Source organism: Rattus norvegicus, chromosome 6 (assembly GCF_021556685.1).
Source record: "Rattus norvegicus strain SHRSP/BbbUtx chromosome 6, alternate assembly SHRSP_T2T, whole genome shotgun sequence".
Lineage (NCBI taxonomy): Eukaryota > Metazoa > Chordata > Mammalia > Rodentia > Muridae > Rattus > Rattus norvegicus.
The window spans coordinates 78,746,356-78,763,650 of NC_141539.1; the positions used below are offsets into that span (position 1 = coordinate 78,746,356).

General features: G+C 42.8%; 1 protein-coding gene across 6 annotated transcripts in view; it reads right to left on the minus strand.

Annotated features, from left to right (window-relative positions):
• Positions 1–2,646: 2,646 nt before the first annotated feature.
• The window catches only part of Baz1a (bromodomain adjacent to zinc finger domain, 1A), a 93,176-nt gene continuing 78,527 nt past the window's right edge, over positions 2,647–17,295 (minus strand). For 5 of the 6 annotated variants that reach the window (XM_087553199.1, XM_087553198.1, XM_087553197.1 and 2 more), the window contains 6 exon segments: positions 10,053–10,300; positions 9,744–9,970; positions 7,303–7,769; positions 4,954–5,096; positions 4,044–4,131; positions 2,647–3,579 (listed from right to left, as the gene is read on the minus strand). In XM_087553199.1, coding sequence (XP_087409325.1) covers positions 3,383–3,579; positions 4,044–4,131; positions 4,954–5,096; positions 7,303–7,769; positions 9,744–9,970; positions 10,053–10,300 — 1,370 coding nt within the window. In that variant the 3' untranslated portion in view covers positions 2,647–3,382. 6 annotated transcript variants of the gene reach the window in all.

Consider the following 17,295-nt stretch of genomic DNA (forward strand, 5'->3'; position numbering starts at 1 on the left):
GTTCTCAACCTTCCTAATGTTGTGACCCTTTAACACAGGACCTTCATGCCATGATAGCCCCCAACTATAAACTTATTTTTGTTACTACTTAAATATGATTTTGCTATTATGAATCATACTGTAAATATCTGTCTTAGGGTTTCCACTGCTGTGAAGAGACACCACAACCAAGGCAGCTCTTAAAAAGGACATTTAGGGCTGGCTTATAGTTTTAGAGGTTCTCAGTTCAGTGGTTTGCTGCTGGCATTCGCCTCTGTATTTGCTGTATTCTGGCTGTGTCTCTCAGGAGCGATCTACATCCGGCTCCTGTCGGTCTGCACTTCTTTGCTTCATCCATCTTGTCTAATCGGGTGGCTGTATATGTATGGGCCACATGTGGTTCATTCCATTATCATCAGGGCAGGAAGCATGACAGTCCAGGCAGAGTTGGTCCTGAGAGTTCTACACCTGGGTTGGCAGGTGGCAGGAAGAGAGACATTAGGCCTGGCTTGAGCATTTTAAAACCCAGAGTCCATGCCCAGTGACTTGTTGGACTTCCTCCAACAAGGCCACAGGTCCTCATCCTTCTACTATCAGTGCTTATGACATTCGAATATATGAGCTCATGGGGGCCATTCCTATTCAAACCACTGCAGTGGGTTGCATTTAAAAGTCCTATTTAAAGCTAGGGAGTGGTGGCACATGCCTTTAGTCCCAGTACTCAGAGGCAAAGGTAGGCTGGATGGCTGAGTTCAAGGTCAGGATGGTGTCCTGTGAGTTCCAGAACAGCCAGGGCTACACACAGAAACCCTGTCTTGAAAGCAAAGCAGGACAAAGCAACCACAAAAGCCCTACTCCAAACACACACACACGTTCAAACCCCTAAACGATCTTACTTTTCAAAAGATTTAACGTTTGTGTTTATGTGTTTTTAGTTTGGAGGACTGTGCGTAGATGAACACTGGGTCCATGTTCCCTTGGAGGTCAGGTGGGGCACTGGATCCCCTGGGGCTGAAGTATAGTTGTGTGATATAAGTTCTGGGAACTAAATTTGGGTCCTTTTGCTAGAACTCTTATCTACATAGACATCTCTCTAGTCCACACAGCATCTTACCATTTATTTTTTAGACAGCATCTCACCTGTGTAGACCTGACTGGCCTCAACTTGGTATGTAGACCAGCCTGGTCTCGGACTCACAGATCTGCCTGTTGTCTCCTGAGTGCTGGGATTAAAGGCACACTTGACCATGCCTCACAAGTTTACTTTTAAAATCACTCCGGGATTATGATGCATTTGTGGAGGTCAGAGGACTACCTTTTGGAGTTGGTTCTCTTATGACCTGGAGAATAAACTCAGGTCATTGGGCAAAGGCAAGCACTGGCCTGCTGGGTCTTCTCATTGGTCCGTAACTTTTCAATTCACAGGTGTTCATGTATTCATACTCTGTCTTCTCAAACACATTTTGGTAGGAAGGTTTGTTATCTTCCAAGACAAAATTGTTACCAAGGGAAAATAATGATGTCATTACTCAGTTGTCTTACGTGCTAGTGTGTTACTCGTACACTGATGGTCCAGCTCCTTCCCAGGACTCACACTTCAGCATACATTCTGACAACAGTAGGTAAAACTGTGCCACACAGCTGCACCCTACAACTTCCACTTAACGAGGCAGATGGGGACTGGAACGAAGCTCAGTGCTGCTTGTCTAGTATGTGTAAGGCCCAAGTTTGGTCTCCAGTGCTTGAAAGGAGGCTGGGGTACAAAATGAAAAACCACATCAGGACTATATGCCAGCCATTGTTTTCTAACTTCCTGGCAAGTAACGTAGCTCATTATCTGATGGCCTGAATGACCTGAACACACATACCCTATTTCCCCTTCTATTTGACCTTTTATGCTCTCCACAAAGATACACTGTATTCACATCTTCCTGAAGGTAGTCGAGTGAACTTGAAAAACAACATTGACCTGAGTTTTATTTAACCTCTTCTGAAAAATAGAGATTAACCAAGAAATCTTGCAGAATTGCTTTATTTAACACAAAAAGCACCCCCCCCCCAGTGATTCACTTCCTCCACCAAGGCCACATCCCCTACACCCCCAACCCCTTTTTTTGGAGACAGGGTTTCTCTGAGTAGCCTTCAACATCCAGAACTCATTCTGCAGCCGAGGCTTGCCTTAACTCAGAGCTCTGCCTGCCTCTGCCTCTGGAATGCTGGGATTAAAGGCCTGCACCACCAAGCCCAGCTAAGGTCACACTTCTTAAGCCTACCCATACAGAAGCAACTTGGACCTAGTGTTCAAATACAGAGTCCATGGGCAACATTTACGTTCAAACGACCACAGGCAGGTTCCCACTGTGTAGCCCTGCACTTGTGATCCTCTTGCTTCAAGCATATTGAATGCTAAGATTATAGGCCTGTACCACTAAGGCCACGGAAGTCAAGGATTTGTCTGGTGTCAGGTACAGCGAGTGACACTTGTCTGCAATCTCAGGATTCAGCGTGCTTCTCTCTTAGTGAGAATCTGTAAGACTATCACTGCCACCACCTGGAGACATCTTCCACCTAGACAGTGGAACACTGTCTGTATTGTTTTTATGATCTGTATGGATAACTAGACAAAAGTCTGATTTTAATTTGTAAAAACTCCAGAATGCAGAAAACTTGAAAAAAATGTATCATTTTATTTGCACACTTAGAAAAGTTGTACACAGAAACTTATTGTTTGTAAAACAGAACTGTTAGGATGACATTTTTATTTTTAAATCATTAAGACTGGTTGAGAAATAAAACAAAAACATAGTAAAATGTTTAAAAAATTAAAGAACATTTTCCAAGTATAAATTTTATAAATACAAAACAAATTCACAAATGACTTTGAATGCTAAATAAATATCTAGTTAATAAATTCAGTTGGTACTGGCTACAGCACATCAGAGCTAGCGAACTGGACTCACTCATGTGTAGTGTTGAAACCCTATGACATGGAGCTCAGACACACTCTCTATGGTGTGTTCTAGCAGGCTCACCGTGGAGACAAGACCTCCTTACTACTGGAACTCCTAAGGCTCAATGACAAAATAGAGCATAGATGAAAAATATTTTCCAAGACACCTGAACACATGAATGATCTCAAAATATACACAAGCCTCTGTAACCCAGTACTGTACCCAGTACGTCTATGCAACTTAGTAGACACTGAACAAAAGCTGTAGCAAAGGAAGTCTTTCCTACGTTCTCCTGAGTGCTTAAGAGTAAATTGGGAATACAGTGCAGGCCGCACTGACGTGGTCAGCCAGCTGTTACTGCTCTACACACATATCTGCTTCAGAGCATGATTTAATGTTCCATTTTCATCAACAATCCGTCTTTCTTCACGTATAGCCTTTATAAGGACAAATTAGATCCGTGACTTCTTTGCAGCTAGTGGCGTGCTAGCCTGGTCCACATTACTGGGTGAGACATGCAGTCCAAGCTTTTGAGCTTGAATATGAAAAAATGCTTGGAGCCGAGTTCCAGCTTTTGCTTCACTTGTGTTCCGCGGGTTGTATTCAAAACAGTTTGAAAACATTAACTCAATATCTTCAATAAACTCAGCTACAGAGACAGAGAGAGAGAGAGAAACAAGATTAGGGGTAAAGGTAACATCAGAAACAAGTTTGTTTGTACAATGGAAAACTTACTGAGAAAAGGGAAGCCAGAAAAGAGACTAAGGTAACAGAACTTGAGTGTAAAACTGTTCAGCTATGAATATTTTAGATCTTGGGAGCCACGGCTTCTGTCCACTATGTATTCACACAGCTCTTGGCAGAGGCAAAGCCCTTGCTTAGCTCCCCACAAGGCCATGTCTAATCGCTGCACCAAACCCAAACTTCCTCACCAAGAGCAGACTCTTCAGAATGCCTCTGACTGTTTGACCCAACCCACCTTTCAGTACTAACAGAGTTTGAAAGCCCTCGTGGGCTACCAAGTAGCCACCTATACTAATGTATATCATTTAGACAAAATAAAAATAGCAACAACTCTTAAAAGCACTAAAAAGGAAATGATAAATCACTCACATGCTAATTTATATTCACATTTATTTACTTTTTCTCGAATTATATTTAAGGCAATGGGCTTCTTAATGATGTCATAGTAGTCTGGGACCTGTAAAATAATAAAGTATTTCATAGTATAAAGAGATTATTGCACATATATGGTTAAATTATCATATCTGAAAAAGCAGATTAATATAAAATTCTGAATATTATTCCATTAAAATGTCATATATTTTGAGTATATATATATATATATATACATATATATATGCCCAAAATATTTATTACTGAGCATTATTGCATCTATAGTAATGAATAAAATGTGACAATGTTTACCTAATGGATGACAAAAAACAGCTATGAAAAATTAAAGCTGGAGTTCATGGCTATCTTTACTACAAAGAAAAACTTAGGCTAGATTAAGCTGTTTGAAAAAAAAAACCCAAAAACCCAGTCCAATAAGAGGGCTCGGGGGGAGGTGGGGTAGAGGCTGGGTAAAGGCTGTTGATACTCAGATTGCTACTGATGACCTGGTTTCTAACCTCAAGGTGGGGTCAACCTGTCCTGCCCTCACCACTCAACTGGAGGAATGTACACTCACAAAAAATTTTAAGACGTAATTCTTAAATAACTACATGTTATTCTATATTAATTAATCCTTCAGATCCTTGCTCTGGAGATCTCAAAGTAGAAGCTAGTATGACTTGGTAGAGAACACTGACTGCTTTCCACAGGACCTGGGTTCAAATCTCAGCACCCACATGGGGAGCTCAGTCATCTAGCAAAGTTTCCATAAAGACTACATCATATAATGTAAATGTAAATCAGGTAATAGAAACACATTTTAAAGCCTAGTTAGATTAATATTTATAATAATAACTAATAATAGATTATATAGTAATATGTAATATAATTAATAATAGATTAATACCTGGATTTTAGAAACAAGTTTCAAGAAGGGCCAGCTATCATCATGCCGTACCAATTCCACAACAAGTTGTTCAAAAGCAGACAATTCATGAACACCTCCTTGCCGGCCAGAACTTCTTCGATTCAGTGGTACAGGAGATGACTCTGAATAAGTAAGATTAATTTAGTATCAAAGCAAACTACTGATTATAAGCTAAGCCGGTTACAGAAACACAGCCACACTTTACACTGAGATTTTTGCCTTTTGAGTGTATGTGGTGTCAGTGTGGCTGCATGTCTGCCTGTGTGTGTGTACATGTGCATGTGGACATTTGTGTTGGTATCAGGGTCTTCAAATCAAACCTTGGCTCACTGATATGGCACATGGTGGCTGCTGACTTGGGAGGCCTTGGGTTGGCCCTGTGGGCTCAAGTGTTCCAGGTAGGCCTGCCCCTGCTCCCCTGCCATGTTTACATGAGTCTGAACTCCTGGTGCTAGTGCTTGGGTACTTGGGTTGCGTGCACTGTGGGCTGAGCCCACCTACCGTACTCTGAAAGACATAGAAATCTGGGCCAAATACTCTTAATTTCCTTTGTGATTTAAAATTTTCCAAAAAGGTTTTTGGGGTTCTTACTCTTTACTAAAGACACTTTCAAAGTCTAAAACAAATCAAACTAAGCAATTGTCTAATAGCTCTTAAAACATATCTCGAAGGCATATCATGACGGGGTGGGTACACATTTAATCTCAGCACTCAGGAGGCAAATGCAAGTGAATTTCTGGGCGTTCCAGGACAGACAGGGCTACAAAAAAAAAAAAATCTTAAGTGGTCCAGTGAAATCTAGGGTATAATATGGTTCATACATGAATTCAGCTGTTTAAATCCCCTGTGTGAATCCACACACTCATTTCAGGTTAAGTTTTGTCAGCAACCAGAGAAAAAAATAACTGAAGTTAAAAAAGTATTTACTTTTTTTTTATGTGTGTGTGTGTGTGTGTGTGTGTGTGTGTGTGTGTGTAATACAGCATGTGTGGAGGTCAGTTTTCTTAGATGTAGGTTTCAGGGATTGAACTCAGGTAGTCAGGTTTATAAGCAAGCACTTTTATCTGTTGTGACACCTTACAGCCCCCTTTCTGCACAATTTTAAAAAATAACATTAAAATGGAGCCAGGTTGGGTAGCTCACACCTTTAATCCCAGCTCTTGGGAGGCAGAGGCGCAGAGGGGTGCAGAGAGGTGCAGAGAGGCGCAGAGAGGTGCAGAGAGGCAGAGGCAGAGGCAGGCAAATCTCTGAGTTGGAGGGCAGAGAGCTAGTTCTGGGACAGCTGGGGCTACACAGAGAAACCCTGTCTCAAACAAAACAAAACACCCCTCCCACCAACCCAACAAAACAACCAACCCCCCCAAAAAGAAAAACAAAAAATAAACCAAAAACCCCAAATACTCCCCCATCCAAACCAAACCACTAAAATACATTAATTAGTCTCTTCAGTAGCACATATACAAAAATTGAAACAATATAGAGATTAGTATGGCCCTGTGCATTTCATGAGCATTTCATGAAAAATACTGCCCCAATCTAGTCTAGTATTTCAAAGGATAATCTTTTTGTTGTTGTTTGAGACAGGGTCTCGCTAGTTGGTCCTGCCTGTTTTGGAGCTCACTCTGTAGAGACCAGGCTGGCCTCGAACTCAGGGATCCTGCTGCCTCTGTCTCCTGAGTGCTGGAATTAACATGGGCTACCACTGCCCAGCTACAGTGACGATCATGTATGTTCCGAGGGAGGAGGAAGTGGGAGAATAAAATGCACAAGGTAAGTACTTCACCACTAGGACATATTCCTAGGTCTGAAATGTGTTGTTATACTGAGTATTCAAATACTGACTAAATTTCTCCAGTAACAATGGAGAGAGGGCTAAGAGCACTTACAGCCTTCAGAGGGCCTGGGTTCAGCTCCTAGCACCTGTATCAGGCTCACCAATGCCTAGAATTTCAGTTCAGGATACCCAAGACCCTCCTACCTTCAGCAGGAATCTGTATAAAGTTTTGTTTTTCTGATAATATTAAGGGCTAAGGAGACAGCTCTTTGGTAAAGAACCTGCTGTGCAAATATGAAGGTTTCAGTTTGGTCCCAAGCACTCCTGTGAAAGGTCCAGTGTAGTGGTTTATGCTTCCTCTGGCCTCCACACACATTTAGTACACTGCCCTGTGTCAGTAGAGACCACTGATGTTCTTGCCTTTACTTAACATAGCTGCCTCTTTAATGATGTATGCTTTAGACCAGACTGTGGTGTATCATAGGAACAGCTTTTAAAAAGTGAAAAGGAATCAATTTTCTTAGATAAGGAAGAATATGAATCAGATGTCATACCTGTAGATTGTCTCTTCCTGCCTCTTCTCTTAGATTCACTATCCTGGAGAGAAAGTCTTTCAGCAGAATTTAAAGGAATCAACTGTACGCTTGGCCTTGAGGTGCTGACCCTGAGGTTGGTGAGGCTGGGGCTGTGCTCTGGGGTATTGTCAGCACTCTTCCTCACTCTGCGCTTCCCACGAGGACTAAGCAGTTCCACAAACACATCTGCTTGCAGCGCGTTAGGACTGTGGCGAGTGGAGCGACTGCCAAGTCTTAGAGACCGAGTTTCTGTGGGAGGAGCAGATCTGGTTTTCCTTAGGTTTCTGCCAGCAGTTTTAGAGGCAGTGGTTTTGGGCGTGCTCTGCTGACTCCTTGAAGGGTATCTTCCAGGGTCCTGTCGTTGGCTGCGACTTGAGAAAGAAGGGCCAAATCTCCCTCTTGTTTTAATTGGCAATCTAACTTGGGGTCTTCCTCGTTTCGGTGGGCTACAAATATTGTTAGAAAGTATAATAATTATACAGAACAATGAAGAACACATGGTTATTTGTACTTAATCAGTGAGTTTTACATAAATTTGCATATAAACTTATACTATAAGTTTATATCACACACAGACACACACACAGACACACACACACTATGGTATATATCATCATACCCTTTATGTTTAGAGACAAGTTCTCATGTATTTCTCTGAAACAAGGGGGGACATTTATTTTCTAGGTGACTAGGATATCATCATGAAAATCAAGTCCTGAATTGTGATAAACTAATAAAATCCTCAGGAGAATTGGAAAAAGACAAAGTTAATAATCTCTAAAAACACAGGAAACTAATGGGACTAAACTTGCACTGTGTTTCCCCTGTGCCATCACCATTGACAGAGGTGACTGATAGTCTAGCCAATAGCTAACATGAAGTAGGTCTCAAACTTATGGTTCATGAAGACCAAGAACCTCTTTACTACTTTCTGATTCTGAAAACACAAAACTATAATTTATTTCTCTGCATACTTCTATTTAACCTGGAACATTTATAATAACTTTCTAAAATTATTCACCAATTGGTGTGTGTGTGTGTGTGTGTGTGTGTGTGTGTGTGTGTGTGTGTGTACGCTTGCGCACATGTATGTAGTCTATGTACACGTTCAGGTGTGCTAGTCCTACATGGGCCAATGCTGGGTGTCTTCTTCTGTTGCTTCCCACCTTATGTTTTGGGACAGGATCTCGCTCTAGAGCTGGAACTGGCTAATTAGGCTAGATCAGCTAGCCAGAAATCTCCTGGGACCTGCCTTTCTCCACCTCCCCAAGCCCCAGGGCTGGGCCTAGAGGTGTGTGCTGCCACAGCCCGCTTTCATGGTGTTGGGAATCCAAACTTGGGTCCTCATGCTTGTGTAGTCTTCAGTTTACTGACTATCTTTCCAGGCCTCCAGATTGTTTCTTGTTATGCTTAATATAATATTGCCTTCAAAAGCCACATATGGTGGTAGATGGTCTCTATTAGCTGGAACTCTATTTCTATTTTATGTGTGCTCATATTTTGGCTGCATGTATGTCTGTGTCAAGGTGTCAGATCCCCTGAAATCAGAGTTATAGGCACTTATGAGCTGTCATCTGGTTGCTGGGAATTGAACCCGGAACCTCTGAAAGAGCAGCCAGTACTCTTTTTTTTTCTTTTCTTTTCCCTGCCCCCCAGCCAGTACTCTTAACTTCTGAGCCATCTCTCCAGCCCCAAACAAACAAACAACTCCTTGAAACAACAGTATAAAATTGGAAAGAAAAAGCGGTGGACAGGAGAGGAATTGTAGGACAGAACAGGAAGTGGGTTTGATGAAAACCCATGTGCAACATGAAATCCTCAATAAAGGAGAAAAAAATCATTCTCCTCTGATGGTGGCTTTTGTATTGGATATTCTTGGTCACTTTCGCCATACTTGGTTTCTGGGTTCCATGGCAGTGGCTACAGATGTCTAAAATGATGATAGAGATTACAACATGATATCCTATTGCGGTCTAACCATCTACTCGTGGGGAACTAGCGGATAGAAATACATCTAATAAATATGAACTTTGCTTATTTAAGTCCTGAAAGAAAGGGTCAAACTGAGTGTGATGGTGTAATCTGAGCATTGGGGGGGTAAAGGCAAGATCACTTCAAGTTTGAGGCTAGCCTGAGCTACAGTGTGAGACTGTTTCAAGGGAGGAATAAAGATTAAAAAGGGGAGACTATCGCAGTGCTACCACAGCAGGGACATCCAGCCTTCAAACCTGCACAAGGCCTGAGTGACAGCAGGGTCGCTATGTCGCAGAAGAATTGTTGATTCTGGGGGCAGTGGGGCGACAGAACATGAATACAACAACGTGGACGCCTTAAATTGGAGATACCCACCTTGGAAATATTCCGAAATATTTATAATGTGTAAAAAGCACAGTGATTTCCAATGCGCTAGGTTCACTCACCTGAGGGCTTCCTCTTCGTCAGAGTCCTCCTCATCCTGCTCCACCTCGTATTCTTCCTCTTCACTCTGACCGTCTTCATCATCGTCATCAACTTCACCATCATCACCTTCCATACCCTCTTCCATTTCTTCATCACTTTCCAAGGATGGTCTCTGTCTGGAGGAAAGTCTTCTAGAACGTTGCTTTGGTCGACATTCTGGACAAAACCAATCTCCATCAGGAACAGTCTGAACAAATCACAAAAATGATCATTATCTACTACTGTCAAAAATCTCAATTTCAATGTGCTCAACAGACAACGATAACTACCTTGAGCTTTGGTCGGACGCAGTAGGTGTGATGCCCTCGGTCACAGCCGTCACAGAGCACCATGTTTTCAGCATCTCCCTTTTTCCGGCAGATCTTGCAACGTGCGTTCAGTATGGACTTAGACCACATCACACTGCGATCCAAGGTTGATAAATGCAGAAAGACTTGGGATAGACTAGCAGAGGAAAGGAGAGACTCTCTCCAACGGTCCAGGACAGTTTTATAAGAGCGTCCGCTGTCACTGCCATCTTAAAATGAGAGGGAAAGTGAGTGAAGCTCCTGGGCAAAGGTGAATGTCTACTAGAATTACCTTTTCAGTGGTTTAAATAGCTCTCATTTCACGTTTCTCCCAATGTTTATCAAAAGACTACACTTCATACTGAAAACTAAGGCAAGAACATTTCCATGATTTTGAGATAGGCTGGACTGCAGGGAGTTCCAGGTCATTCGGGGTTGCAACAGAGTGAAGCTGCCCACACTTAATGTTATACTAGAGAACATGTCTGCTGAGCCAGACTTTTTAAAAAATAAGGAATTACTTAAATCCATACACTTAAGGCTTGAGGTTTTAATAGTTAAAAGAGAAAAGAATTTAGGCAATGTGTTTCCAATCTAGTCAAATCTTGGTCTAATTTAAAACTAGTTAAATCAAGTATGAATCAAGTATGTCACTTCCCCATTGTCAGAATGATAGACTGTCTCTAATTTCAATATCAAACACACAAGGATTCTTTTGAGCTGCTAGTACATGTTCTGACATAGGTAAAGGCTCAGTGTGTTCCTGAGGGTGGATATACTAAACATCACTGTGTAGTATAATTCAGAAAGTTTACCACAGTAACACTGTTATTATCCCAGTATTCAAGAGACCGAGGCAAGAGAGTCACCCAGAGGGCATCCTGGGCAGCATACTAAGTTCAAGGCCATCCTGGGCCACTTTGCCCCATCTCAAAGCAATGAAACATGCCCTCACTGTAACCAAACAAAACAGAAAAAGAAAACACAGGCAACAATATGGCTCTGCAGATAAAAATGCTTGCTGTGCAAGCCTGGTGATGCAGGGGAAAGAACCATCTCTGGAGTGTCCTCTGACCTCCATACCATGCTGTCCAGTGCTTGTACACAGGCACCCCCACAGATACTAATTAAGACAAACAAAGCATAGAGAAAACCTAACCCGTAAAAGGTTTGAATGGCTCAGAAGTACAATGCTTCCTTGCATTGCAATCCTGGTTTTTCATCCCCAGTAGCATTCCCTCAGACATATCCACACCACACCAAAACATTGTGAGAACTAGCAGAATCACAGTAATAAATAACTACTAGAACTATATAGAATATGAAAAGCTACATTTGATATGTTTTATTTAAGAGTTCAAATCAGGTATTCCTTTCTGAGAACCCTTCCCTCTCAAATTCTTTTTTTTTTAAGATTTATTCATTTATTATATATAAGTACACTGTAGCTGTCTTCAGACACACTAGAAGAGGGCATCAGATCTCATTACAGATGGTTGTGAGCCACCATGGTGTTGCTGGGATTTGAACTCAGGACCTCTGGAAGAGCAGTCAGTGCTCTTAACCACTGAGCCATCTTTCCAGCCCTTCTTATTTTTCTTTAATAAATCTACATTTACTCTACTCTCTTTAAAAAACATATATCAGGAAGTTTACATGACTCAGAACTCTGCTGAGTGTCCAGCTCAGTGGTAGAGCATGGGCCCACTAGGCATCAAGTCTTGGGTTTGATCCCAGCACAGCAGAAACAACTAAAGAGAAATAGAAACTACAGCTCTCTCCCTCTCTTCCTCACTATCCCCCAACCTCTGTCTCTGTCTCTCTCTCCTCCCTCCCCCCCATCTGCCCCCCTCTCTTTGTCTCTCTCTCTGTCTTGCTTTCTCTCCAGGGTGTCTCCACGTAGCCCTGGCTGTTCTGGAACTGCTCTGTAGACTCAGCGATCCATCTGCCTCTGCTTGGTGAGGGCTGGGATTAAAGGTGTGCACCACCACAGCCAGTGAATCAAGTGACTTCAGGCAACAATGTGTAGGATGTGAGCAGACAGCACTGCCACCTTCATCTTTCCGACTCCAAGTGTACTACAAAGCTGCTCTACCCCGAATGAGCCCGCACCCCGAGGTTCCTTCTGTAGACATATATGAGCTAGCTGAATTCTGATCCTGCATCAGTGAGTAATCTACTAAAATGTACCTCGTGCTTCCAACTAGACTTCATTAAAAGGCTTCATGGAAAGCTCTGGCATAACCAGTAAGTATCCCCAAGGAAGTACCAACAAGCACTACTAGTTAAGAGATCATGGAAGACATCTTTCTGGACAAATCTACACCAGTCTTTATTAGGTAATGGCAAAAAATAAGGCTGGAGAATGACCAACATGTTAAGAGTGAATGAAAGTCAATTAGGAGAGGCTGTGTAGTCTTGGAAATCAGCATAAATGGCTTTATTAGTTCATGGGTTGGTAAACTTTTTTCTTTTTAAAGATAATATAGCTCAGGCTAACTTCAAATTTATGATTCTATCAACTCAACCTCCTAAACGCTGGGATAGCCAGGCCGTACCACTGATTAGAGGTGTGGTGTGGGTACAGTCCCAGTTCTTCGGGAGCAGAAGTGGAAGGAGGATCAGTTGCCTGTCACCCTTGGCTGTATGGTGACTGGTATCTGTTATGCCAGTCTAGCATTGGGATGTTTTGCCCACATCACCGTCCAAGGCTTTTACGTGAGTGCTGGTGATCTCCCTCAAGCTTCTTCCTTACCCGTTTGTGGTATAGGGTCCCCTGCGGCTCAGGGTGCCACTATCCACCTAGTTCCATTTCTTTGGATGGCCTCCCCTTCCTTAGGGCTAGAGCACAGCTGTACACAAACACACCAAGCTCTGCTTCCTTCACAAGCAGAAATACTCTAACAAGCCCAACGGCAGGCCATCCAGGGAGGAATGTCTCACTTCTTTTATCTTCCATTTGCTAGTCTGGATATACTCCAAGAAATTGCTGGCTAAAATGATTAACATTCAATGCATACCAAGATTCCCTACAGTTTTCCTGATGTTAGTTAAGATGCCGAGAAGATCTTAAGCGTAAGACAGGTCTTGGACCACCCTTGTGTACGAAGATGAACTTTGCACATGTCAACTTAGAAGAGCGTAAGGGACTGCTGAGATGCTCAGCAGGCAAAGGCACTTGCTGCCAAGCCTGACACCCAACGTCATCCTGGGGCCAGAGAACCGACTCCCCAGTTGTCCTCTGACCTCTATCCGTGTACCACTGCATGCATGTGCATCATGCGCACACACAGGCATATTCACACAATAAATAAATGCAATGAAATGATAAAAGAATTTTGATTATTTAAAGTGTAAAATGAACTATTAGATTATTTTTTTTTGTAAACTCGTCTCCAAGCCCATTGCTTTCTAAAACATTACATTCGAGATTTTCTTTCAAAACTAAATGTGGACATTAGCATTCAGTAATACAGAGGTAAGAGCTCTTATAAGACAAGACACACATTTCTGTAAGAAGTTAAAAATTTACCATCTCTCACACTAGATTGATCGTCCTCTCTTTTTTTCTTGTTCTTTTTTTTTCTAGCTCCCTTTTGATCTTTATTAATTTCTGTGTTACCTAATTTCAAATTGACAAAGTTAGTTGAGAATTCCTATTATAGCTTAAGGATTTAACCATAAGCATGACATTATGAAATTACCAACCCAAACAAATCTTCTCACACCACCTCATCTAAGATAATTAACTGAACATGATTCTCCTCCCAAATTAAAAATATCCACAAGCCCATTTTATCAGTGCAATTAACTGCAATTAAAGGGTTGTACTCGTTCTCTTTTCCTTTGTGTACTAAGGATTGAATCCAAAGCCTCACGCACTAGGCAAGCATAAGCACTCTCAGTGGAGCTACATTTTTAGCCTCTGAGACAGGGTCTAATATATAGCCCTTGCTGCTGGCCTAGAACTCACTATGTAGACCAGGCTGGCCTAAACTCACAGAGATCCACCTGCCTCTACCTGCTTTGTATCTAGCCACTACTCTGTGTGTGTGTGTGTGTGTGTGTGTGTGTGTGTGTGTGTGTGTGTGTGTGAAAGAGAGAGAGAGAGATTTTGTTTGTAACTGGCAGCTACCTGTATTTACTTGATATACATGTATGTGCATGAGCCACACAGTGCCTGTAAAGATCAAAGTCGGTTTTCTCTTTCTACCTTTGTGGGTTCTGAGGACCGAACTCAGGCCATGGAGCTCATACAACAATGCCTTTCTTTACCTGTTGTACCATCTTCCTGTTTCTATTTAAATTTTACTTTCAATGTCAGGTGTTAAGTGTACGCCTGTAATCCTAGTGGTACTTGAGTGCTAAGGCAAAAGACTGCTCAGAATACACAGCAAGACCCTATCTCCAGAAACACCACCTAAACAATTTTCCTGAGAGCCTGGACTGGTTTTGAATTTGTGATCCTCCTGCCTCAGCCTCCACAGTAGCTGTAGAAAAGGAGGAAGCCTTGAATGTATATTGTGGGTATGAGCATGGCCTCACCACACACTTGAACGTCTCAGCCCCCCAGGAGTGGCAAAGCCTCACCTGGTGGTGAGGCTCCTGTTGACAAAGCACTCCTCAGAGTCCTAGTGTGAGAGGATAACCAGTATGCACAGGCTAGCCACTGTACCAAAGTTTCCAGCCTGAGGCTGCTGGCCTACAGAGATCCTCCTATTAAGACTAACCACCACCCTCCTACTCCCCACTCTCTACCCAATAAGCAGGATAAGGTTCCCGATTGTGGGCATAGTAGGCCCTCATCAGGGGTAGCATGCCCACCTTAACACCAGCTTCCCTGTAAGTGTGTCTATGTGGACACACATGTCTACACATAGGACCCAGGCCATGCAGGACACAGCAACAGCTGAGAGCACAGATGAGTGCTACTATGCCCTGGGAACTTGTTATACAGACAGAAACCCTGTCACCAGAAACAAAACACACAAATGCTTGAGGCTGCTTAATTTCCTATGTTAAAATTTTAGAGTAACGCAGCACATATTCTATCTCAGTCATTCCTAAAATGGAGCTTCGGTTTCTCTCTTCCACATGTTCTGCAGGCTTCTCGGCTACGCTGGCTTTAACTCCAAAGCCTCTTGCTCCTCCTCCTGGCAGTGGGATTGCAGCCACCTGCTCTGCCACCTTTGCGCTTCAGTTAAGATCCCAAATTAAACCAGTTTCTTTCATCTCTCAGCATGAAATGTAAGTTCTAAGATGACTATAGGTAAACAGGCACAAGAGTCACTGGCCTCCCTAAGCCAAGAGACAGCTCCCACTGGTTTTCTTTGCCTAAGACTTTACTAATATGCAGATGAAAGCAGGCTAACAAAATACATCTCATTTCTCTCTCAACTTCTCTCTTTCTTAAAGAGACAGGTTTCAAGGCTAGACTCAAGCAGAATGGAGGCTTCTCTTAAATTCTTACCTTAGATAGTCGAGGGAGTGACAAAACCTTTTATGGGATACAATGGCATGACAACCTGAGACAAGGGTGGGAACCTCTGGGCTAGGCAGGGATGTTCTCCTGCTCTCCCTCCCCCCCCACTGTCGTCCTTAATGGACATCCCATGTCCCTGGCACCTCCAATATCTGGGGTCTTCACTGTGCCCCAACTGAATCTTTACTGATGATCTCTCCTGGCCCCTCCCCGGGACTCCAGCCCTACTGCATGATGCTATGCCTTAGCCACTCTCCATGACTCCCTCAATCCCTGTCCAAGCCTTCAAAACCAGTACCATCTGATCCTCCTACACACCTCCAAGTTCTGCTGCCCGTATGAGATATAGCCCCGAAGTACCCTCTGGGTGCTGACCCTGAGAGAACACTTTTCTATTGTCCCAAGGGTACACAGACTCTTTCACTCAGTGGTGTCTGACTCTTGATAATCAGCTGATCTTCAGTTTCTGTGATCAGCACAGACTTTTAGTCCAGATATCATAAACAACCCCCTTCCCAAGTGTCAAGAGAGCCTTTGCTTCCCTCCGAAACCCCGGCCACAGCTCCACTGTTTGCATTTCTCGCAGTATTCTTAACTTCTAGACACCACTAGAAGGGCCCATAAGTTCTGAGCACAGAGGCTAAGGGAGTACTCTACCGCTAAGCCGTGCTCTCAGCCTTCCTCCAAACCTCTCTTAACTCCCTTCTATCCCTGTCACCCCCTCACCCCTGGGTGACCTCACATACACTCTACCCCAGCCTCATGACTTTTGTTTTGGCTTTCTGATCCTTTTAACTAGGGACATCTGTGCTACCTGGATTGAACAACCTACTGGAGCCTGGTGGGTTGGGCACACAGCTTAAGGCTTTCCTTGAATCTATCAGTATAGTTCATCAATGTCAGTCCATTTCCTTATCTTGGAAGTGATCTGGATACTGGGGTAGCATCTGGACTTTCTTTTTTGACAATTCAAAGGAATATGAGGGTACAGACCTGTAATACCTGCTGAGAGGAGGACACTGAATTATAGGCCTGTCTGGGCTACAGAAGAGTTCAGGCCATCCTGGGCAACTCAGTGAGACCCTGTCTTAAACGAAGAGTAGGAGGAGAGCTGGGGCTACAGCTCAATGGTAGTGTTTACCTAGCATGAGTTGAGACCCTAGATTCAATCCTCGGGACCAAACCCCAGCAAACAAAACAACCATTAGACAGATAAGAGAGAGACCTATGACTGTTGCCTTCAATGTGATATGATTTAAGTTATAATAATACCAACTTATGAAAACATGAATAGGTTTATAACAATGGGATATTAGATATAAATTCTTCAATCTAAGTACATTATATGAATATATTTTTACATTCCAAAATTCAATGATACTGTCGATAGCAGTGGTTCTCAACCTGTGGGTCACAACCCTTATGAGGGCTGAACTACCCTTTTACAAGTGTTGCCTAAGACCATCAAAGATATTTTTATTACAATTCACTACAGTAGCAAAATTATAGTTATGAAGTAGCAACAAAGATCATTTTATGGCTGTGGTCACAACAGCACGAAGAACTGAATTAAGGGTAGCAACATTAGGAAGGTTGAGAATCACTCGTCTATAGCAGTTAGTTACATCTTTGCTTTATTTCTATTCTATGTGTATGAGTGCTCTCTGCATGTATGATGCGTATCCCATGCACTCCTGCCTGCTGTCCAGAGGCCAGGAGAGGATGCTGGCTCCACTGGATCTG